This window comes from Oncorhynchus kisutch, linkage group LG30 (genome assembly GCF_002021735.2).
Source record: "Oncorhynchus kisutch isolate 150728-3 linkage group LG30, Okis_V2, whole genome shotgun sequence".
In the NCBI taxonomy this organism is placed as follows: Eukaryota; Metazoa; Chordata; class Actinopteri; order Salmoniformes; family Salmonidae; genus Oncorhynchus; species Oncorhynchus kisutch.
This window is the reverse complement of record NC_034203.2, coordinates 34,513,797-34,537,717: the sequence shown is the minus strand read 5'-3', so window position 1 is coordinate 34,537,717 and position 23,921 is coordinate 34,513,797. Positions and strand designations below refer to the sequence as shown.

Below are 23,921 nucleotides of genomic sequence, written 5' to 3'. Positions count from 1 at the left end.
TCTCATGCATGTTGCAATGTTATTTGCCTCGAAGCGAGCATAGAAGTAATTTAGCTCATGGTAGGCTTGTGTCACTGGGCAGCTCTCGGCTGTGCTTCCCTTTGTAGTCTGTAATGGTTTGCAAGCCCTGCCACATCCGACGATCATCGGAGCCAGTGTAGTACGATTCAATCTTAGTCCCGTATTGACACTTTGCCTGTTTGATGGTTCGTCGGAGGGCATAGCGGGATTTCTTATAAGCTTTCAGGTCCCGCTCCTTGAAAGCGGCAGCTCTAGCCTTTAGCTCAGTGAGGATTCTGCCTGTTAATCCATGGCTTCTGGTTGGGGTATGTACGTACAATCACTGTGGGGTTGAAGTCATCGATGCACTTATTGATGAAGCCTATGACTGATGTGGTGTACTCCTCAATGCAATCGGAGGAATCCCGGAACATATTCCAGTGTGCTAGCAAAACAGTCCTGTAGCTTAGCATCTGCCCCCTCTGCCCACTTTTTTTATTGATCAAGTCACTGGTGCTTCCTGCTTTCATTTTGGCTTGTAAACAGGAAACAGGAGGATAGAGTTATGTTCATATTTGCCAAATGGAAGGTGAGGGAAAGCTTTGTAAGCGTCTGTGTGTGGAGTAAAGGTGGTTCAGTTCTCTTTCCTCTGGTTGCACATTTAACATGCTGATAGAAATTTGGTAAAACGGATTTAAGTTTCCCTGCATTAAAGAAACTGCTAAGAAGCTTTTTGGTCCTAGACTTGGCACTCCAGTAGCGCTTGCCAAATGTTACCAGTGTTACTTTATCAATCTGTTACCCACTTTTTTGAGGGGTGAAAAACAGCTGCTAGGTTTTACAGTCAATTGTGATATAATGGTACAATATGCCAATACTAGTTCTACTGTCTGAGTATACTGCACATCACAATTCAAAAGCAGCACCTGAAGCCCAAAACATGTCACCAGCCTACACTTGGTCATAGACACTGGTCTTGGGTCAGTTTTGCAATTTTCCCACTAATTAATAATTACAGTATTTGGGTGGATAAACTGATTCTAGATCTGCGGCTATGGGAAAACTCCCATCAGCCCTGTTTCCTGGTGGACTGCCACGTAACAACACAAGTGCTCAGCTGGCAGGCCGCCTTAGTAGAGTTGAAGCTAGCCAGTTAGCAATATTACTTGAGCAGAAACATATCAAGCATTAAATCCTAACTACGATATAAACCAGCCGTGACATGGGGGGTTCGCAGAGTGTCGAGATACCGGGAGGAGGATCCGAAGGCTACCATGTTCTTCGGGTATGTGTTTAAAAACATTTTTTTATGTCTGCAAAATAATGTTAGCATCCTTAAGAATGGTCTATCAGCAGGATCTAATTGTGTCCTCACCGTCAGATAGAGGCCGGGGATCACATTCCGGCCTACATGCAGCTAATACTAATAGACATTGTTAACGCTATTTTCCCCAGCATTTGCTACAGTTGTATTGTGTAATTGTCCAAGTTAAATATTTACATATCATTTTACATGCAGCTTTGAAAGGTATGAGTGTTATTGGTTGCATGTATTGTTTGGTAAACAAGGTTAGCTGTCAAAACAACCAAGCAGCTAGATAGAGTGAATGGTGTTTAAATGAGCTAGCCAGCTCAATGCTAGCTAGCTGTCATAATGTCAACTTTTGTAGGTGCTGCCGCATTGCTGACAGAATCCTCAACATCACAGAGTCATGTTTTTGATTTACACATTTGTCAGACCACCTGAATGTCTCATTACTCCTTAAATGTATAGACCTCCATCTTCAATATGTTGATGTGACAAGGATCCATTTGATCTTGAGACAGACAGGTAACCAACCTTTTGGTATTACAGGTGTAGCTTGTAATACCTATTTCATTCTAAGGCTACTGCTAAAAGTTCAAAGATGATGTGCAACGCCCTAACCTTTGCCGAGAAGACAGAACCTTAGCTGGATCTCATGTCACAGGCGGTGGTGTAGATAACCTGTAACATCCATGGTCCTTGTTCAAACCTTGTTCCAGGTGCTCCCCTTCAATCACAAAATACAGTTGTTACAAGTCATGTCTCCTCTCTCTTCTCCTCAGGTTCAGGAGAATTCTCCAGGACACCGTGCAGGACTGGAGCCTTTCTTTGACTTTATCGTCTCCATCAACAACGAAAGACTGGTAAGCAAAGACATGCTGTTGAATCGGTATGTTCAACACACACTTACTACATGCACATACACAAACCCCCACTGAGGTTGCTGTCTTGTACTGTATAGATCTGATTGTCCATTCTACTTATTATAATTCTATAATTTACCCTGTCTGTGTTTCAGAACAAGGACAATGACACTCTGAAGGACCTGTTGAAGGCCAGTGTGGAGAAGCCAGTTAGAATGCTGGTTTACTCCTCTAAGACCCTGGAGCTCAGGGAGTCCACTGTCACCCCAAGCAACCTCTGGGGTGGCCAGGGCCTGCTGGGTGTCTCCATACGCTTCTGCAGCTTCGAGGGAGCCAATGAGAACATCTGGCATGTGCTGGTGAGTAGCCAGTAGCCACACAATGGGTGTGCCCAATTTAGCTCGCCCCAGTGTACCGGGCAGGTGTAACTCTTGATATAAGTTGGGATTCCCGAGTGGCACTGCATCTCAGTGCTAGAGGTGTCACTACAGACCCTGGTTCGATTCCAGGCTGTATCAAAACCGTCCGTGATTGGGAGTCCCATGTGGTGAACAATTGGCCCAGCGTTGTTAGGGTTTGGCCGGGGTAGGCTGTCATTGTAAATACGAATTTGTTCTTAACTGACTTGCTTTGCTATATAAAATACAATTAACCAAGGGTCTCTCTTTCTCAGGAGGTGGAGCCTAACTCTCCGGCAGCCCTGGCTGGCTTGCGGCCCCACACTGATTACATCATAGGAGCCGACACCGTTATGAACGAGGTGCGCACACACTGACACTACTATTCCATGCATTCTACACTAGGAGTTAAGACTTCCAATCAGCATTTGGGTACAAGTCATTGAAGTTGATCTCTATCTATCTTCCCTCCCTTCCACCTCTCTCTCTCCTCAGTCGGAGGACCTGTTTTCTCTGATTGAGACCCATGAGGGGAAGGGGTTGAAGCTATATGTCTATAACACAGACACAGACAACTGCAGAGAGGTGGTCATTACCCCCAACAGTTCCTGGGGAGGGGAGGGCAGGTAACCAACATACAATACACACGCTACACACTTCAGTCTGACAAGTGACACCACGCTAATGCTATCTCCTGTTCCCCTGTTACAGTCTGGGATGTGGCATCGGATACGGTTACCTGCACAGAATTCCCACCCGGCCATTTGAAGAAGGGAAGAAGATTAGTTTTCCGGGTCACATTCCCAGTGGTGAGCCCATCAGCGCGCTCAAGGACGGATTCACTGAGGTTAGTATCGACCCAGAACTCGACCAAAACAGAGCCCAGAATCAGAACAGCTATAACTGCCTAGACGGTCAGTGGACACTGTCACTTTATGCTCTTTTGTAATCCTTCTACTATGACATACACTGAGTGCACAAAATATTAAGAACTCTTTCTATGACATAGACTGACCAGGTGAATCCAGATGGGAGCTATGATCCCGTATTGATGTCACTTGTTAAATCCACTTAAATCAGTGTAGATGAAGGGGGAGATGGGTTAAAGAAGGATTGTGTATGTGTGCCATTCAGAGGGTGAATGGGCAAGACAAAATATGTAAGTGCCTTTGAAAGGGGTATGGTAGAGGGTGCCAGACACACCAGTTTGTGTCAAGAACTGCAATGCTGCTGGATTTTTTTACACAAACTTGACAACTGTGGGAAGCATTGGAGTCAACATGGGCCAGCATCCCTGTGGAACGCTTTTGACACCTTGTAGAGTCCATGCCCTGACGAATTGAGGCTGTTATGAGGGCAAAAAGACCCCCCCCCCCCCCCCCCCCCCGACCAGGGCTAGGTTATGAGCTATGAAAGGCTCATTATGTATGTACAGTACCAGTCAAAAGTTGGGACACACCTACTCATTCAAGGGTTTTCCTTTATTTTTACTATTTTCTACATTGTAGAATAATAGTGAAGATATCAAAACTATGAAATAACACATATGGAATCATGTAGTAACCAGAAAAGTGTTAAACAAATCTAAATATATTTTGAGATTCTTCTAAGTAGCCACCCTTTGCCTTGACAGCTTTGCACACGCTTGGCATTCTCTCAACCAGCTTCATGAGGTAGTTACCTGGAATGCATTTCAATTAACAGGTGTGCCTTAATTTGTGTAATTTCTTTCCTTAATACGTTTGAGCCAATCAGTTGTGTTGTGACATGGTAGGGGTGGTATACAGAAGATATGTTGTAAAAGACCAAGTCCATATTATGGCAAGAACAGCTCAAATAAGCTAAGAGAAACGACAGTCCATCATTACTTTAAGACATGAAGGTCAGTCAATCTGGAAAATTAAGAACTTTGAACGTTTCTTCAAGTGCAGTTGGAAAAACCATCAAGCGCTATGATGAAACTGGCTCTCATGAGGATCGCCACAGGAAAGGAAGACCCAGAGTTACCTCTGCTGCAGAGGATACATTCATGAGAGTTACTAACCTCAGAAATTGCAGCCCAAATAAATGTTTCAGAGTTTAAGTAACAGACACATCTCAACATCAACTGTTCAGAGGAGACCGAATCAGGCCTTCGTGGTCAAATTGCAACAAAGAAACCACTACTAAAGAACACCAATAAGAAGAGACTTGCTTGGGCCAAGAAACACGAGCAATGTACATTAGACCTGTGGAACTCGGTCCTTTTCGTCTGAGTCCAAATTTGAGATTTTTGGTTCAGACCGCCGTGTCTTTGTGAGATGCAGAGTAGGTGAACGGATGATCTCTGTGTAGGTCCCACTGTGAAGCATGGTGTGTGGGTGCTTTGCTGGTGACACTGTCAGTGATTTATTTAGAATTCAAGGCACACTTAACCGGCATGGCTACCACAGCATTCTGCAGAGATACATCATCCCATCTGGTTTGCGCTTAGTGGGACTATCATTTGTTTTTTAACCGGACAATGAACCAAAACACACCTCCAGGCTGTGTAAGGGCTATTTGACCAAGGAGAGTGATGGAGTGCTGCATCAGATGACCTGGCCTCCACAATCACCTGACCTCAACCTAATTGAGATGGTTTGGGATGAGTTGATCGCCGAGTGAAGGAAAAGCAGCCAACAAGTACACATATGTGGGAACTCGTTCAAAATTGTTGGAAAAGCATAACAGATGAAGCTGGTTGAGTGCCAAGATCGTGCAAAGCTGTCATCAAGGCAAAAAAAAAGTTTAATTTAACTAGGCAAGTCAGTTAAGAACAACAATGTTTACAATGACCTGGACGATGCTGGGCCAATTGTGCGCAGCCCTATGGAACTCCCAATCACGGCCGGATGTGATGCATCCTGGTTTCGAAACAGGGACTGTAGTGAAGCCTCGCACTGAGATGCAGTGCCTTAGACCGCTGCACCACTGGGCGCCCAAAGGGTGGCTACTTTGAAGAAACTCCTAAAATATATTTTGATTTCTTTAACACGTTTATGATTACATGATTCCATATGTGTTATTTTAATAGTTTTGATGTCTTCACTATTATTCTACAATGTAGAAAATAGTTTTAAAAAAATATAAAAAAAATATGAATAGGTGTCCAAACTTTTGACTGGTACTGTATGTATGACTGTCCCTCCCAGTGCAGACAGGTGAGACCGAGAGGAAAGGTTTTCATTAGAATTATGAATTACTAATAAATACACTTGACCTTCCCTGTTCATCAGCCACCCCTCACATATTTTTCTATTCCTCTCTCCATCTATCTTTCTCTCTGCTTTTGCCTTATTTCTCCCTCCCACTCAGGTTCAGCTCTCTGCTGTAACCCCACCCCCTGCTGTGCCCTCTGTCGCCACGGGGTTAGAAGATTCGCTGTCCAGCCTGTCAATCAACTCAGCTCCACCCACCATTCCAAGTGAGCTTCAGACAGGTACTTAATCTCTCTTGCTTTCTCTCTCAACATAATATGGTATCAAAGTGTTAAGAAATGTCTGGAATGGAATGTGGCACCAGGGTTTGACCAATCATTTTTAATATGGGTCCAGATGGCCTCCCCACCCCCTTCAAACTCCCACTGGAAATGCTACAGATGGAGAAACTTTCTTTCTTTTTTCTCCAGGGTCACATCGGGATTTTGAAATACAACTTAGGGTCGTACTTAAATCATATTTTTTTATTTAAAAAAATCTTGGTCCATATCAATTTGCGGGCCAGAAAACAGGCAGTTATTTGAAAATATATACAGTGCATTAACCTTTATTTAACCAGGTAGGCTAGTTGAGAACAAGTTCTCATTTGCAACTGCGACCTGGCCAAGATAAAGCGTAGCAATTCGACACATACAACAACAGAGTTACACATGGAATAAACAAAACATACAGTAGAACAAAAGAAAACAAAAAGTCTATATACAGTGAGTGTAAATTAGGTAAGTTAAGGAAATAAATAGGCCATGGTGGTGAAGTAATTACAATATAGCAATTAAACACTGGAATGGTAGATCAGCAGAAGATTAATGTGCAGGTTGAGCTACTGGGGTGCAAAGGAGCTAAATAAATACAAGTATGGGGATGAGGTAGGTAGATAGCCCATCTGTAAACAGCCCATCTATGTACAGGTGCAGTGATCTGTGAGCTGCTCTGACAGCTGGTGCTTAAAGCTAGTGAGGGAGATGTGAGTCTCCAGCTTCAGAGATTTTTGCAATTCGTTCCAGTCATGGGCATCAGAGAACTGGAAGGAAAGACGACCAAAGGACGTATGACGCTACAAAATTGGTACACCTGTATTTGGGGAGTTCTCCCATTCTTTTCTGCAGATTCTCTCAAGCGCTGTCAGGTTGGATGGGGAGCAACGTTGCACAGCTTTTTCAGGTCTCCAGAGATTTTCGATTGGGTTCAAGTCCGGGCTCTAGCTGGGCCACTCAAGGACATTCGGAGACTTGTCCCGTAGCCATGCCTGCATCATCTTGGCTGTGTGCTTTGGGTCGTTGTCCTGTTGGAAGGTGAACCTTCGCCCCAGTCCTGAGCAACCTGGAGCAGGTTTTCATCAAGGGTCTCTCTGTACTTTGCTCTCTGTACTTTGCTCTGTGTATCTTTCCCTCGATCCTGACTACTCCCAATCCCTGCTGTTGAAAAACATCCTCACTGCATGAAGCTGCCACCACCATGCTTCACAGTAGGGGAGGTGCCAGGTTTCCTCCAGACATGACGCTTGGCATTCAGGCCAAAGAGTTCAATCTTGGTTTCATCTGCCCAGAGAATCTTGTTTGTAATTGTCTGAGAGTCCTTTAGGTGCCTTTTGGCAAACTCCAAGTGGGCTGTCATGTGCCTTTTTTTACTGAGGAGTGGCTTCCATCTGGCCATTCTACCATAAAGGCCTGATTGGAGGATTGCTGCAGAGATGGTTGTCCTTCTGGAAGGTTCTCCCATCTCCACAGAGGAACTCTGGAGCTCTATCAGAGTGACCATCGGGTTCTTGGTGACCTGCCTGACCAAGGCCTTTCTCCCCCGATTGCTCAGTTTGGCTGGACGGCCAGCTTTAGGAAGAGTCTTGGTGGTTCCAAGCTTCTTCCATTTAAGAATGATGGAGGCCACTGTGTTCTTGGGGACCTTCAATGCTGCAGAAATATTTTGGTACCCTTCCCCAGATCTGTGCATCGACACAATCCTGTCTCAGAGCTCTACAGACAATTCCTTCGACCTCATGGCTTGGTTTTTGCTGACATGCACGGTCAACTGTGGGACCTTTATAGAGACAGGTGTGTGCCTTTCCTAATCATGTCCAATCAATTAAATTTACTACAGGTGGACTCCAAACAAGTTGTAGAAGCATCTCAAGGATGATCAATGGAAACAGGATGCACCTGAACTCAATTTGGAGTCTCATAAAAAAGGGTCTGAATACTTATGTAAATAAGGCATTTCTGTTTTTTATTATTAACACATTTGCAATAATATCTCAACCTGTTTTTGCTTTGTCATTATGGGCTATTATGTGTAGATAAGGGAAAATAATAAGGCTAATTTAACGCAACAAAGTGAAAAAAGTCAAGGGGCCTGAATACTTTCTGAATGCACTGTAGGTCCTTTAAATAAAATCACACAGGAAAAGTCTCATACCCAGAATTGAACCTGCCGGTTTCTCTCTCTCGTTTTCTTTCTCACTCACTCTCTCTCTCTCATATTTATTTAGCCAGGAGGGACAGAATAATTTGCCATGGTGAGGCTGGTGCAGTCAGTTGGAAACATGGAGCAGAGGAATAAAGAAGTGGCTGAGTGGCAACAAGCAGGGAAGCCCTGCCAGCCTGTCTGACCCACACTGCCTTAGTTTCATTCAAAATTCCAATTCTCTTCAGTACCCTTTAGTGAACACAGACCTCTATTAGCTAGATATTCCTTTATATATTATTTTTTTGTTTAATTGCTTTGATTGTTCCTGTTAAAGAATGAAATCTGCATTATTTTGCACCACGTTTTGAAAAATATTAGGCATGTTTGTCCCTGTGTTCTTCTCTCCATGCACCTTTTGTTTCTAACAGAACTCTATAGCCTACCCTTAAACGGTGTGTGAGGGTGGTAGTCACTAGATGGCCATGCCAGAGGGGACCGAAATAGGCAGGGATATCGTCAGAACTATGAACTATTTGTGGCTGGACTAGGGTTTGTGGTAAATATCGTATTGGGTGTTAGACGGCGCTGCCTCTGGCATGGTGGGTTGAAGAGGTAGGAAATGAAGGCGAAGTTAGGCTTTTCAACTACACGAGGGCGCTGTGTTACAGCCCTTCGTACATCAGCTGATATCTCAAAGTCCTGTACAGAAACCCAGCCTAAAACCCCAAACAGCAAGCAATGCAGGTGTAGAAGCACGGTGGCTAGGAAAAACTCCCTAGAAAGGCCAAAACCTAGGAAGAAACCTAGAGAGGAACCAGGCTATGAGGGGTGGCCAGTTCTCTTCTGGCTGCGCCGGGTGAAGATTTTAACAAAATATGACCAAGATGTTCAAATGTTCATAAATGACCAGCATGGTCAAATAATAATAATCACAGTAGTTGTCGAGGGTGCAGCAAGTCAGCACCTCAGGAGTATATGTCAGTTGGCTTTTCATAGCCGATCACTACCAATCCTGCTGTTTCTCTAGAGAGTGGAAAACAGCAGGTCTGGGACAGGTAGCACGTCCGGTGAACAGGTCAGGATTCCATAGCCGCAGGCAGAACAGTTGAAACTGGAGCAGCAGCACGGCCAGGTGGAGTCAGCAAGGAGTCATCATGCCAGGTAGTCCTGAGGCATGGTCCTAGGGCTCAGGTCCTCCGAGAGAATTAGAGAGAGCATACTTAAATTCACACAGGACACCGGATAAGACAGGAGAAGTACTCCAGATATAACAAACTGACCCTAGCCCCCCTACACAAACTACTGCAGCATAAATACTGGCGGCTGAGACAGGAGGGGTCAGGAGACACTGTGGCCCCATCCGATGATACCCCCGGACAGGGCCAAACAGGAAGGATATAACCCCACCCACTTTGCCAAAGCACAGCCCCCACACCACTAGAGGGATTTCTTCAACCACCAACTTACCATCCTGAGACAAGGCCGAGTATAGCAAACAAAGATCTCCGCCACGGCACAACCCAAGGGGGGCGCCAACCCAGACAGGAAGATCGCGTCAGTGACTCAACCCACTCAAGTGACGCACCCCTCGTTGGGACGGCATGAAAGAGCACCAGTAAGCCAGTGACTCAGCCCCTGTAATAGAGTTAGAGGCAGAGAATCCCAGTGGAGAGAGGGGAACCGGCCAGGCAGAGACAGCAAGGGCGGTTTGCTGCACCAGAGCCTTTATAATTTATTAAGTTATATTTAGTTTTAAATATTAGTGGGGCCTGGAGTATTTAAAAAAATATATATAATTCTACCCAAAATAATAACTTATTTATGACATTTTCTACTCAAACTTCTTGCTGGCGCCTGTGGGACGTAGTTTGCCCACCCTTGGTCTAAAAGGTCCTCTCTCTCCTATACAACTGTGTGCTAACTGCTCAAACTCTCACTCTTTCTTTCTTTTCCAGGTCTCCCCACCGTTCCCCTGCTGCCTACCTCCCTTAGCCCCCTAAACCCAGCCTCCACGACCTTCAACCCTGCCACCACGCTACCAGGTCAGTACACGCCTCTTCAGAATTATATTTCAAGATCGAATTGAAACGATCTAATCTTACACACAATACCTTTTCTACACTGATTAAGTATGTTTATTTGTGTGCTATTGTAGGTCTGTTGCCTCTCCCGGGTGGCCTGCCCCCATTCCCAAACCTCCCCAACCTCAACCTCACCGCACTACCAGACCTCAGCGCTGTATCGCTAGCAGGTATTAGTGGGCTACTGCCACCAGGAACAGCAGGTTTATACATCTAATGCTAACAGTGGGTTTCCTCCCCCAGGCATTAAAGTATTATGTACCAGTGTGATTATTCCTGTGTTCAACTACAGATCTCTCTTTTCTCTCACCTGCCCCTTCCTCTCCTCTCCCCTCCATTTCAGGATTCCCTCCACTCGCACCCTTCCCTCCTCTGAACCTGCCCGGTCTAGCCCCCCTCCCCCCCCTGCCTGCCATGCTGTCCCAGCTCCCCCTCCTACCCCAGGGGGTAACATCCCTTCCCCCTGTCGACATCTCCTCCTTCACCCCACTCACCCTTTCCACAGTCACCCCCGCCCCAGAGCAGCAGACCCTCCCTGGTGCCACAGTTCCCGCTTCTGCCGCCACAGAACCAGCCGTCGCCTCGGCGACCATGGAATCAAAGGCTGCCACGAAGACGTCGTCGTAACACAGGAAAAGTCTCATACCCAGAATTGAACCTGCCGGTTTCTCTCTCTCGTTTTCTTTCTCACTCACTCTCTCTCTCTCATATTTATTTAGCCAGGAGGGACAGAATAATTTGCCATGGTGAGGCTGGTGCAGTCAGTTGGAAACATGGAGCAGAGGAATAAAGAAGTGGCTGAGTGGCAACAAGCAGGGAAGCCCTGCCAGCCTGTCTGACCCACACTGCCTTAGTTTCATTCAAAATTCCAATTCTCTTCAGTACCCTTTAGTGAACACAGACCTCTATTAGCTAGATATTCCTTTATATATTATTTTTTTGTTTAATTGCTTTGATTGTTCCTGTTAAAGAATGAAATCTGCATTATTTTGCACCACGTTTTGAAAAATATTAGGCATGTTTGTCCCTGTGTTCTTCTCTCCATGCACCTTTCGTTTCTAACAGAACTCTATAGCCTACCCTTAAACGGTGTGTGAGGGTGGTAGTCACTAGATGGCCATGCCAGAGGGGACCGAAATAGGCAGGGATATCGTCAGAACTATGAACTATTTGTGGCTGGACTAGGGTTTGTGGTAAATATCGTATTGGGTGTTAGACGGCGCTGCCTCTGGCATGGTGGGTTGAAGAGGTAGGAAATGAAGGCGAAGTTAGGCTTTTCAACTACACGAGGGCGCTGTGTTACAACTTTATGAAAACACCCTGTAAACATACTCGAGCAATAAAGCTAATGGAATTTTAATTTGTGCGTGTTTTTCTATTTCAAAATATGCACTTTCGTTGCTTTCAAAAATGTATAGGTTGTCTATAGATTAGCCTACTTGTTTTAAGCTTTTACCTTGCATATTTCATTATCCTGCTTAAAATGATAATTATAGCCTAAAACCCTCACCAAGAAAGCATGACGCTATCTGTACTATTGTGAGCCAACCTAGCGCACCTGTGCGTTCCATTGGGTGTTACGCACCCCAAGTGGCGTTACGTCGGCTAGGGTTAGTGAAAAAACGCAACACATGGCTTACAGTAGAGTAGTACAATAACAAATCAATAGACATTTGTTATTTAGAGAACTGGGATATGAGTGGTCCCGAGCGCAGTAGAACCCGAACCTGGTCGTTGGATTCGGACCTTGACTCGCGTGCGTCCCAGACAGGTATGGAAACAATGATTTGGAGCTCACTCAGTCGTGGTGGGACTCGCACGGGTACCTAGGCTACAGCTTTGGAAGTTAGGCTTTTCTTTGAATAAGAAAGCTTTGATTAAAGTTGACGTCACTAAACCATGTCAAACTGGTAAAGTAGCCTACATTCGATATAGCTTGTCATTTTTTTAATAGGGACACCTGTGATGGGGACAATTTGTTTGCTGTGCTGCAATAACTGCTACAAAACCACTGAATAAAGGTAATAAAGTGATAGACAAATAGTTTCTACTACTGTAGTATTTCTGCCTTCCTATACCAAGTGGGCAGTTCGTCAGGGGGTCTTGAGGAGGACAAGGAGGTCGCCTCGCAAGCTGTACTGTTCTTCATCAATGGTTCGAGGAGAGGTGCAGTGCACCTGTGCTCGAGTATAGCCGAGATACTGCGCGAGAATCAACGGTGAGAACCATAGGTCTGTTGTATCAAACAAATTCCCACTGTCACATGCCTGATTCACAGCAGTTTTCAGCTGCCTCCTCCATGAGAAAGTTAACCATTTACTGTTTCGGTTGAGTTTGTCTGACCTTTGCTTAACTCTGCTGTGTGTGTGTGCCTCCTCTCATATCTTAGTCTGCACAGGACCGTAGAGGTCCAAAGGGCCCGAATAGAGGAGCTGATGTGCTCTCTGTCCACTGCTCCGGCTGCTCCCGTGGGTCCCTCAGATTCCAACAGATCCCAGACCAACTCCACCTCTCCCTTCTCCTGCCTCCCCTCCGTCTCTCTCGCCGCCTCCTCCCCCTACCTCCCCTCTCCCCCAGCCAGTGTCTCCCCCAGTGTGTCCTCCTTATACAGTTCTGGGAGGGGCAGCCTGTGCTCTAACACCACACCCCCCTGCCTCCCCCCTCTATCCTTTAGCACCACACCCCCCTGCCTCCCTCCTCTGGTCCCCCTTCACAATCTCACCCCTCAGAGGAGACAGGTATGTATGACATACATGATCTCTCTCACAAGTCAACACTCACGTAAAGGTATACACACAAACAACCCCATCCTCTCTCTCTGTGTGTCAGACAGCAGTTCTGCCCTGTGTGAAAGAGTGTGAGAAGGAGGATCTTGGAGAAAAGGAGAGGAGAGGAAAGGAAGGCAGGAGAGGAGATGAGAGGGTGAAGAAGAGAGGGGGAGAAGGGAGACAAGAAGACAACAGTCTTATTCCACCCTCTGTAGAAGAAGCTCTGGGATCACAACCCTTACCCATCATGCCTCACTCCTCCCATAGTGACAGCATTCCCAGAGAAAGAGGTGTAAATTGTTTTACATAATGAAGCAGTGCTTTGAATTGGAAGGTCTGTTTTATTCATAGCAATTATGACCAAGGAGAATGTGAAGCTTCAGTCTGTCTTTGCTGTGTGCTCACCATGTCAGGACATTGTGTGTGTTTGTGTTTCAGTCAGGAGGAGGGAGAAGGGCAACCTGTCGTCTGAGCAGGGTGGACAGACATCGGACCGAAAACACACGCTGAAGGCTGGACCTCATTATCATACTTCACAATGGACACATGAGGATGTCACAGCCTTTATGATGAGCTGTTTTTGTGGTAGTTTGTTTTTGGTCATTGATATTGTTGTTGTTTGTGAGCAGAAAAGAGAGAATGTCCTAAGGAGAAGTGCCTCATGTGGACCTCTGAGGGGAGAGATGGAGGAGACAAAAAAGGAGGAGAGGTGGTGTCTGGCCCCAGACTATCCTGACTCCTCATCCACAGTCCAAGCAGCAGGAGGGCTGGAACCCAGGGCATTAACCACCAGGTACACTTCTATTCTTGCTTTAGTTTTTCTTCTGTGTATTACCGTATTATACTGTATTAATGACTCATTTCACAATAATTGTGATTTAAAGAACTTAACTGTGTGTCCGTTCGTGCATGCATGTGCACTTCAGGAAGAAGCACCGCCTGTGTGTGAATGACCGTGTAGTGCTGGAGGGGAGGAGGAGAGGAGAGGAGAGGAGAAGAGGAGCTGTGAGGTTCATCGGACCACTGGAAAACACTGTGTCTACAGACATCTATATAGGAGTGGAATTGGACACAGCCAGTGAGTGTGTGTGTGCAGTGTGTGTGTTTATGGTGTGTGTGAATGAATATCTGGCATTCTCATCACCATGACAACTGTGACAGTAACACCAAAGATACTGGTAAATAAGGCCTGGATTCAATCAGATCGAGCATTAACCAGCATTGGTCGACATCCGCATAGCAGATGTTTTGGCGGTGTTGGAGGTGTAACTGTGGTATGAGCTGACATATAGGTGAGCGGCTGCTCTTTTCTGTACCAAACACCCCCTTATTATCCCTACTGCGTTAGTTCAAAACAGAGCCTAACATTTCTAGCACTATCGATGTTAGAAATAATTATTCTCAAATATCAAACCATTGATGTTAGGCTAATGCATGTTTTCATGCACCCTAGACCCACTGCAATTTGCATACCGCCTCAATAGATCCACAGACGATGCAATCGCCATCGCACTGCACACTGCCTTTTCCCATCTGGACAAGAGGAATACCTATGTAAGAATGCTGTTTATTGACTGTAGCTCAGCATTCAACACCATAGTACCCTCCAAACTCATCATTAAGCTCGGGCCCTAGGTCTGAATCCCGCCCTGTGCAACTGGGTCCTGGACTTCCTGACGGGCCTCCCCCAGGTGGTGAAGGTACACAAACAACACGTCCAGTATACTGATCCTCAACACGGGGGCCCTACAACGGTGCATGCCCAGCCTCTCATGTGCTCCCATGACTGCGTGGCCATGCACGCCTCCAACTCAATCATCAAGTTTACAGACGACACAACAGTGGTAGGCCTGATTACCATCAATGACGAGAGCCTACAGGAAGGAGTTGAGGGCCCTGGCAGAGTGGTGCCAGGAAAATAACCTCTCCCTCAATGTCAACTAAATGAAGGAGCTGATGGTGGACTTCCGGAGACAGCAGAGGGAGCATAACCCCATCCACATTGACGGGGCTGCAGTGGAGAAGGTTGAAAGCTTCAGGTTCCTGGGCGTACACCACTGACAATCTGAAATGGTCCACCCACATAGACAGCATGGACAAGAAGGCTCAACAGCGCCTCTTCATCCTAAGGAGGCTGAAGAAATTGGACTTGGCCCCTAAGATCCTCAAACTTTTACAGATGCACCATTGAGAGCATCCTGTCGGGCTGTATCACCGCCTGGTACGGCAACTGCACCACCCGCAACCACAGGTTCTCCCGGGGGTAGCGCGGTCTGCCCAATGCAATCCCGGGTGCACACTGCCTGCCCTCCAGGACACATACAGCACCCGGTGTCACAGGAAGGACAAAAAGATCATCAAAGACCTCAGCCACCCGAGTCATAGCCTGTTCACACCGATACCATCCAGAAGGCGAGGTCAGTACAGGTGCATCAAAGTTGGTACATGAGAGAATCTGTTTTTCAATCTATCTCAAGGCCATCCTACTGTTCAATAGCCATCACTAGCCGGCCTCCACCCAGTACACTGCCCTGAACTTAGCCACTGTCACGAGCCAGCTGGCAATCTGGCTCAACCCTGCACCTTAGAGACTGCTGCCCTATTATCTATATCCACAGAAAATCTAGTCCTATATCGACATAACCTGAAAGGCCACTCAGCAAGGAAGAAGCCACTGCTCCAAAAAATCCATAAAAAAAGCCAGACTACGGTTTGCAACTGCACATGTGGACAAAGATTGTATTTTTTTGAGAAATGTCCTCTGTTCTGTTGAAACAAAAAATAAAACTGTTTGGCCATAATGACCATCGTTATGTTTGGAGGAAAAAGGGAGGCTTGCAAGCCGAAGAACACCATCCCAACCGTGAAGCACGGGGGTGGCAACATCATGTTGTGGGGGTGATTTGCTGCAGGAGGGACTGGTGCACTTCACAAAATAGATGGCATCATGATGCAGGACAATTGTGGATATATTGAAGCAACATCTCAAGACATCAGTCAGGAAGTTAAAGCTTGGTCACAAATGGGTCTTCCAAATGGACAATGACCCCAAGCATACTTCCAAAGTTGTGGCAAAATGACTTAAGGACAACAAAGTCAAGGTATTGGAGTGGCCATCACAAAGCCCTGACCTCAATCCTATAGAAAATGTGTGGGCAGAACTGAAAGTGCGTGTCGAGCAAGGAGGCCTACAAACCTGACTCAGTTACACCAGCTCTGTCAGGAGGAATGGGCCAAAATTCACTCAACTTATTGTGGGAAGCTTGTGGAAGGCTACCCAAAACGTTTGACCCAAGTGAAACAATTTAAAGGCAATGCTACCAAATACTAATTGAGTGTATGTAAACGTCTGACCCACTGGGAATGTGATGAAAGAAATAAAATATGAAATAATTCATAATTTCAAATATTATTCTGACATTTCACATTATTAAAATAAAATGGTGATCCCAAATGACCTAAGACAGGGAATTTTTTCTAGGATTAAATGTCAGCAATTGTGAAAAACTGAGTTTAAATGTATTTGGCTAAGGTGTAGGTAAATCATTTTCTGGAATTTTCCAAGCTGTGTAAAGGCACAGTCAACTGTAAATTTCTGACCCACTGGAATTGCGATACAGTGAATGCATCTGTCTGTAAACAATTGTTGGAAAAATTACTTGTCATAGATGTAGATGTTCTAACCGACTTGCCAAAACTATAGTTTGTTAACAAGACATTTGTGGAGTTGTTGAAAAAGGAGTTTTAATGACTCCAACCTAAGTGTATGTAAACTTCCGACTTCAACTGTATATGCACACACACACACACTCTGACATCGCTCGTCCTATATTTCTTAATTACCTTTTATTTTTAGATTTGTGGGTATTGATGTGTATTGTTAGATACTACTGCACTGTTGGAGCTAGGAACACAAGCAATTCGTTAAACCCGCAATAACATCTGCTAAATATTTTTATACGACCAATAACATTTGGATGGTGTGATTTATCCGTCAAGTTTGAGTGTTTGAACTTGTAATGAGGCTGTATGAACTTCTAATGCAGTTGTTTGGGATTTGTCAGATTATAGCCGCGTGGGGTTTGGTGGCATTCCAACGGCAGTATCCGTGATAAGGTAACGCAACGAGCCGCTTGTGGGTTTGACAGCTCTAACGCAGTTCTACCACCACACACAGCCAAAACAACGCTATATGGATGTAAAAATTCTCAATCTGATTGAACCTAGCCCTAACCCAAGATTTATCATTGGGGTCATTTCCAATGGGAGCAAATGAAGCGTAGTGGGCAGAACAAGCAAAAAGGTGGGCAGAGCCAAGCACAAGTGACATCCTATTGGTGCATTTTAGCAATGATTTGCATATTTCCATTAGGCGTTCCGCCTACTCTGAAGTGTGAGTGTGCAATAACTCAATTCACCCTTGCACTCCTAAAACAGCGCAATTTAAAGAAAACTTTGGCAAAGGGTTAAGTCTATAAAACTTTGCTCTCAGTTCTTAACAGATTCTCATTTTGTAAACAGAAAACTGTATTGAGATTGTGCTAATTTTTATCATCGATGAAACATTCAATGTCGGTCAAGTTTCATCTCCTCCCACTTCGCGCCACTGGACTTCCTCTCATCACCATATTTGGTGGTGAGTGGGGGTTCTAAACAGATGCTTCAGATGTATGCCCCTTGTGATGTGGCTCTAGCCTTTTGGGGGCCCACCACCACGCGGGCAAAACAAGTCAGTTCGTCAAATTTTCTGCCCAGGTCAACTATAAGTGCTGTTATTGTGAAGTGGAAACATCTAGGAGCAACAACGGCTCAGCCGCAAAGTATTAGGCCACACAAGCTAACAGAACGGGACTGCTGAAGTGTGTAAAGTGTCTGTTCTCGGCTGCAACACTCACTACCGAGTTACAAACTGCCTCTGGAAGCAACGTCAGCACAATAACTGTTTGTCAGGAGCATCCTAAAATAGGTTTCCATGGCCGAGCAGCTGCACACAAGACTGAGATCACCATGCACAATGCCAAACGTCGGCTGGAGTGGTGTAAAACTCACGCCATTGGACTCTGGAGCAGTGGAAACGCGTTCTCTGGAGTGATCAATCACGCTTCACCATCTGGCTGTCCGACGGACAAATCTGGGTTTGGCGGATGCCATGAGAACACTACCTGTCCCAATGCATAATGAATGGCACTGGAGGAGATGGCTGCTGTTTTTTTGGGGGGCCGAAAAGAGCGTCTAGATATCAGGCCAGCGATTATTCACCCCGTACTGGAGGAATACGTTTTCTTTAACAAGTTTCTTTAACAAGTCGGACACAAGGATTTACTTAAGACGCTTGACAAGGCCCTAATCCCCATCAAAGAGACAGAGATATTGGGGATGGAGGTCAGGGTGTCTTGTAAGGGTACGACAGCCAGTGGGTAATCTCCCTTTACCATCGGTCCTATTAGCCAACGTACAATCAATATGGATAATAAAATAGACAAACTACGATCACGTATATCCTACCAACGGGACATTAAAAACTGGAATGTTTCACTGAGTTGTGGCTGAACAACGACATGAATAACATACCGCTGGTGGGTTTTACGCTTTTTCAGCAGGATAGAACAGCGACCACTGGTAAGACAAGGGGTGGTGGTCTATGTATATTTGTAAACAGCTGGTGCACAAAATCTAAGGAAGTCTCGAGGTTTTGCTCACCTGAGGTAGAGTATCTCATGATAAGCTGTAGACGACACTATTTACAAAGAGTTTATCTATATTCTTCGTAGCTATTTACTACCACAACCCGATGCTTGCACTAAGACCGCACTCAATGAGGGAAACCGGTTTACCTAATTTCGACCGGCTTGTTAAATGTTCATCCAGAAGGAAACCACTCTAGACCACCTTCACTCCACACACAGAGATGCTTACAAAAATCTCCCTCGCCCTCTATTTGGCAAATCTGACCATAAGTCTATCCTCCTGATTCCTGCTTACAAGCAACAATTAAAGCAGGAAGCACCAGTGACTCGGTCAATAAAAAAGTGGTCAGATGAGGCAGATGCTAAGCTACCAGACTGTTTTGCTAGCACAGACTGGAATAAGTTCCGGGATTCTTCCAATGGCATTGAGGAGTACACCACATCAGTCACTAGCTTCATTAATAACAGCATCGATGACGTCGTCCCCACAGTGACCATACGTACATAACCCAATCAGAAGCCATGGATTACAGGCAACATCCGCACTGAGCTAAAGGGTAGAGCTGCCGCTTTCATGGAGCGTGACTCCAACCCGGAAGCTTGTAAGATATTCCGCGATGCCCTCCGACGAACCATCAAATGGGCAAAACGTCAATACAGGACTAGGACTAAATTGTACTACACTGGCTCCGATGATCGTCGGATGTGGCAGGGCTTGCAAACTACAACAGACTACAAATGGAAGCGCAGCCGCAAGCTGCCCAGTAACACGAGTCTACCAGATGAGCTAAATTACTTCTGTGTACGCTTTGAGTCAAGTAACACTGAAACGTGCATGAGAGCATCAGCTGTTCCTGACGACTGATATCAAGCTCTCCACAGCCGATGTAAGACCTTTAAACAGGTCAACATTCACAAGGCCGGAGGGCCAGATGGATAACCAGCATGCGTTGACCAACTGGCAAGTGTCTTCTCTGACATGTTTAACCTGTCCCTGACTGAGTCTGTAATACCAACATGTTTCAAGCAGGCCACCATAGTCCCTGTGCCCAAGAACACTAAGGTAACCTGCCTAAATGACTACCAACTCGTAGCACTCACGTCTGTAGCCATGAAGTGCTTTGAAAAGCTGGTCATGGCTCACATCAACAGCATTATCCCAGAAAACCTAGACCCACCCAATTTGCATACCAACTCAACAGATCCACAGGTGATGCAATCTCTATTGCACTCAACACTGCCCTTTCCCACCTGGACAAAACGAACACCTATGTGAGAATGCTATTCATTGACTACAGCTCAACATTTAACACCATCGTGCCCTCAAACCTCATCACTAAGCTAAGGACTAAACACTTCCCTCTGCAACTGGATCCTGGACTTCCTGATGGGCCGCCCCCAGGTGGTAAGGGTAGGTAACAACACATCCGCCACACTGATCCTTAACACGGGGGCCCCTCGGGTGTGTGCTCAGTCCCCTCCTGCACTCCCTGTCCACTCATGACCGCATGGCCAGGCACGACCCCAGCACTCAAGTTTCCCGATGACACAACAGTGGTAGGCCTGATCACTGACAACAATGAGACAGCCTATAGGGAGGAGGTCAGAGACCTGGCCGTGTGGTGCAAGGACAACAACCTCTCCCTCAACGTGATCAAGACAAAGGAGATGACTGTGGACTACAGGAAAAGGAGGACTGAGCATGCCCCCTTTCTCATCAATGGGGCTGTAGTGGAGTAGGTTGAGAGCTTCAAGTTCCTTGGTGTCCACATCACCAACAAACTATCATTGTCCAAACACACCAAGACAGTCATAAAGAGGGCACGACAAAACCTATTCCCCCTCAGGAGACCGAAAAGATCTGCATGGGTCCTCAGATCCTCAAAAGGTTCTACAGCTGCACCATCGAGAGCATTGGTTGCATCACTGCCTGGTATGGCAACTGCTCGGCCTCCGACCGCAAGTGACTACAGAGTGTAGTGCGTACGGCCCAGTACATCACTGGGGCCAAGCTTCTTGCCATCCAAGATCTCTATGTCAGGCGGTATCAGAGGAATGTCCTAAAAATTGTCAGACTCCAGCCACCCTAGTCACAGACTACTACCCAGACTATTTGCATTGCCCCCCCCCCCCCCCATTCTTACACTACTGCTACTCTTTGTTTATTATCTATGTATAGTCACTAACTCTACCTACATATTACCTCAACTAACCGGTGCCCCTGCACATTGACTCTGTACCGGTACCCCCTGTATATAGCCTCCACATTGACTCTGTACCTGTACCCCCTGTATATAGCCTCCACATCGACTCTGTTCCCTGGTACCCCCTGTATATAGCCTCCACATTGACTCTGTTCCCTGGTACCCCCTGTATATAGCCTCCACATTGACTCTGTTCCCTGGTACCCCCTGTATATAACCTCCACATTGACTCTGTTCCCTGGTACTCCCTGTATATAGCCTCCACATTGACTCTGTTCCCTGGTACCCCCTGTATATAGCCTCCACATTGACTCTGTTCCCCGGTCCCCCCTGTATATAGCCTCCACATTCACTCTGTTCCCTGGTCCCCCCTGTATATAGCCTCCACATTGACTCTGTACCCTGGTACCCCCTGTATATAGCCTCCACATTGACTCTGTTCCCCGGTCCCCCCTGTATATAGCCTCCACATTCACTCTGTTCCCTGGTACCCCCTGTATATAGCCACCACATTGACTCTGTACCCTGGTACCCCCTGTAAATAGCCTCCACATTGACTCTGTTCCCCGGTCCCCCCTGTATATAGCCTCCACATTCACTCTGTTCCCTGGTACCCCCTGTATATAGCCTCCACATTCACTCTGTTCCCTGGTACCCCCTGCATATAGCCTCCACATTCACTCTGTTCCCTGGTACCCCCTGTATATAGCCTCCACATTCACTCTGTTCCCTGGTACCCCCTGTATATAGCCTCCACATTCACTCTGTTCCCTGGTCCCCCCTGTATATAGCCTCCACATTCACTCTGTTCCCTGGTACCCCCTGCATAAAGCCTCACTATTGTTTTACTGCTGCTGTTGAATTATTTGATACTTTTATTTTCTACTTAACACTTGTTTTTCTTAAAGCTGCATTGTTAGTTAAGGGCTTGTAAGTAAGCATTTCACTATAAGGTCTACGTACTCGGCGCATGTAACAAATAAATTAAATAAATAAAAAAAACTGGTGGAGTAATAATGGTCTGGGGGCTGTTTTGTGGTTCGGACTAGGCCCCTTAGTTGCAGTGAAGGGGAATCTTAACGCTACAGCATGCAATAACATTCTAGATGATTCTGTGGCAACAGTTCGGGAAGGCCCTTTCCCGTTTCAGCATGACAATGCCCACGTGCACAAAGTGAGGTCCATACAGAAATGGTTTGTAGATCGGTGTGAAAGAACTTAACTGGACTGCACAGAGCCCTGACCTCAACCCCATCGAACAGCTTTGGGATTAATTAGAACCCCGACTGCAAGACAGGCTTAATCGCCCAACCTCACTAATGCTCCTGTGACTGAATGGAAGCAAGTCCCCGCAGAAATGTTCCAACATCTAGTGGAAAACCTTCCCAGAAGAGTGGAGGCTGTTATAGCAACAAAGGTGGGACCAACTCCATATTAATGCCCATTATTTTGGAATGAGATGTTCGATGAGCAGGTGTCCACATGCTTTTGGTCATGTAGTGTATCAGAGTGAGAGTGACTAACAAATTCAATGGGGGTCCTTTGGAGTTCAGGGCCCCTGGGCACATGCCCTGCATGCCTGGTCGGTATTCGGCTATGATTACAAGTTTAGATAGCTGGCTAGATTAATGTACCAATCTAAAAATTGTCAGCTGACATGGCGAGTGACTGACATAAGAAAAAGATTGCTGATGCACAAACACATATTGAACTTGCACCTTGTGTGTTCTACAATTTTAACTCTCAACAGTATGTTGAGACCTCGACTGAGATTCAAATTTTTAAAATAAAACGTATACATTTTTTACTTTGGGGGCCCCCTAGCTGCCCGGGGCCCTAAGCGACCGCTTATGTTGCTTATTCCTGGAGCCAGCCCTGGTAACACCTCTTCCTATTCAACTTTAGGTGGAGAAAATGAAGGCAGTCTCCATGGTAACAGGTACTTCAGGTGTAAGCCCAACCATGGAACATTCACCACCATCACGGGGATCAGAAAGGTGAGCGTTCACCACACACACACAATATGTAGAAAGGCTGGTAGTTAATTAGTTGATTAATTAATGACTAAACTACTAACTACTAGCAGACCTACATTAATAGAACAAGTGATAGTAATAATGTAACTGTCACTACAGTAATATCATTTCCCCCCACCACAGCTCTCTCGATCATCAATCTCCAAGTCTAGAAGCTCCAAACCTCCAGAGGAGGGTGACTCTAGTGACTCTGGGCCGGGGAGCTCTGCAGTGGCAGTAGGGAGGAGCAGCCAGAGCGTTGGGAGTAGGAGCAGGAACGGGCTCAGAAGGACCTGGAACCGGATGGACATTAGAGCTCAGGTCCATTCAGAGCCAGGAGGACCCAGAGACAAGACTACCGTGGAGAACCCTGGACTGGACTGACATTACACCATCACTTACCCCTGGACTGGCCTGACACTCCTCTCCTAATCCCTCAATCCACAGCCTTACATTTTCCCCTTTCTCTCCTGACGAGTGTTTACTCACTAGACAACATGCTGAAGAAGCCTTCTTCAATCTTCCAGCATGTAACTATAGAGAGAGAGGACTTGTTTTAGTATGGGCAGCACCATTGAGGACTTCAACTGGGTGGCACCTCCTATGGGTTAAGGAAGGATCACATAATTCCATCCAGGTCATCAGGAGGGATCAGCCAATGAATTAAACTAGTGAGGAAACATTCCTTAACTACAGTTGGCAGTAAATCTCCAACCTTGTCTTTTTACCTGTTCAAACAACACTCTCTAGGTGGCAGTATGCACCCTTTTTGCCATCTCATAGATGAAAGTTGACTAGTTCAAAATGGAGATGCTCACAGATGCCATAATGGAACGATGCAAAGTTATCCAAGTCTATGGTTGTAACTGACCTCCCAACCTTTTGACAAATGGCATCTGTCTGCCATGCTTTCATCAGGTGTAACTGACCACTACGGCATCTGACCGATCCAAGTCTTGG

At 46.0% G+C, this 23,921-nt stretch overlaps 2 protein-coding genes across 2 annotated transcripts; both read left to right on the top strand.

Moving 5' to 3' along the window:
- Window positions 1–1,088: 1,088 nt before the first annotated feature.
- Window positions 1,089–11,647, top strand: gorasp2 (golgi reassembly stacking protein 2). The gene is made up of 10 exons (XM_020466622.2): window positions 1,089–1,285; window positions 2,089–2,169; window positions 2,325–2,528; window positions 2,843–2,929; window positions 3,063–3,193; window positions 3,279–3,414; window positions 5,904–6,027; window positions 10,162–10,248; window positions 10,362–10,457; window positions 10,631–11,647. The coding sequence occupies exons 1-10, from the start codon at window positions 1,223–1,225 to the stop codon at window positions 10,912–10,914; spliced, it is 1,293 nt and encodes a 430-aa protein (XP_020322211.1). The 5' UTR covers window positions 1,089–1,222; the 3' UTR covers window positions 10,915–11,647.
- Window positions 11,648–11,770: 123 nt separating this feature from the next.
- LOC109874623 (uncharacterized) lies at window positions 11,771–23,663 on the top strand. Its single transcript, XM_031810478.1, has 8 exons — window positions 11,771–12,058; window positions 12,370–12,505; window positions 12,677–13,025; window positions 13,117–13,345; window positions 13,494–13,848; window positions 13,982–14,133; window positions 22,852–22,943; window positions 23,106–23,663. The coding sequence occupies exons 1-8, from the start codon at window positions 11,983–11,985 to the stop codon at window positions 23,343–23,345; spliced, it is 1,629 nt and encodes a 542-aa protein (XP_031666338.1). The 5' UTR covers window positions 11,771–11,982; the 3' UTR covers window positions 23,346–23,663.
- The last annotated feature ends 258 nt before the right edge of the window (window positions 23,664–23,921 follow it).

Bases quoted from the DNA above. Each gene is read 5' to 3' on its own strand.
- gorasp2 (XM_020466622.2), top strand. From the start codon at position 1,223: ATGGGGGGTTCGCAGAGTGTCGAGATACCGGGAGGAGGATCCGAAGGC. The intron at 2,529-2,842 runs GTGAGTAGCCAG...TCTCTTTCTCAG, and splicing joins AGAACATCTGGCATGTGCTG to GAGGTGGAGCCTAACTCTCC. The intron at 10,458-10,630 runs GTATTAGTGGGC...CCTCCATTTCAG, and splicing joins CAGCGCTGTATCGCTAGCAG to GATTCCCTCCACTCGCACCC.
- LOC109874623 (XM_031810478.1), top strand. From the start codon at position 11,983: ATGAGTGGTCCCGAGCGCAGTAGAACCCGAACCTGGTCGTTGGATTCG. The intron at 12,059-12,369 runs GTATGGAAACAA...TCCTATACCAAG, and splicing joins CTCGCGTGCGTCCCAGACAG to TGGGCAGTTCGTCAGGGGGT. The intron at 13,346-13,493 runs GTGTAAATTGTT...TTTGTGTTTCAG, and splicing joins CAGCATTCCCAGAGAAAGAG to TCAGGAGGAGGGAGAAGGGC.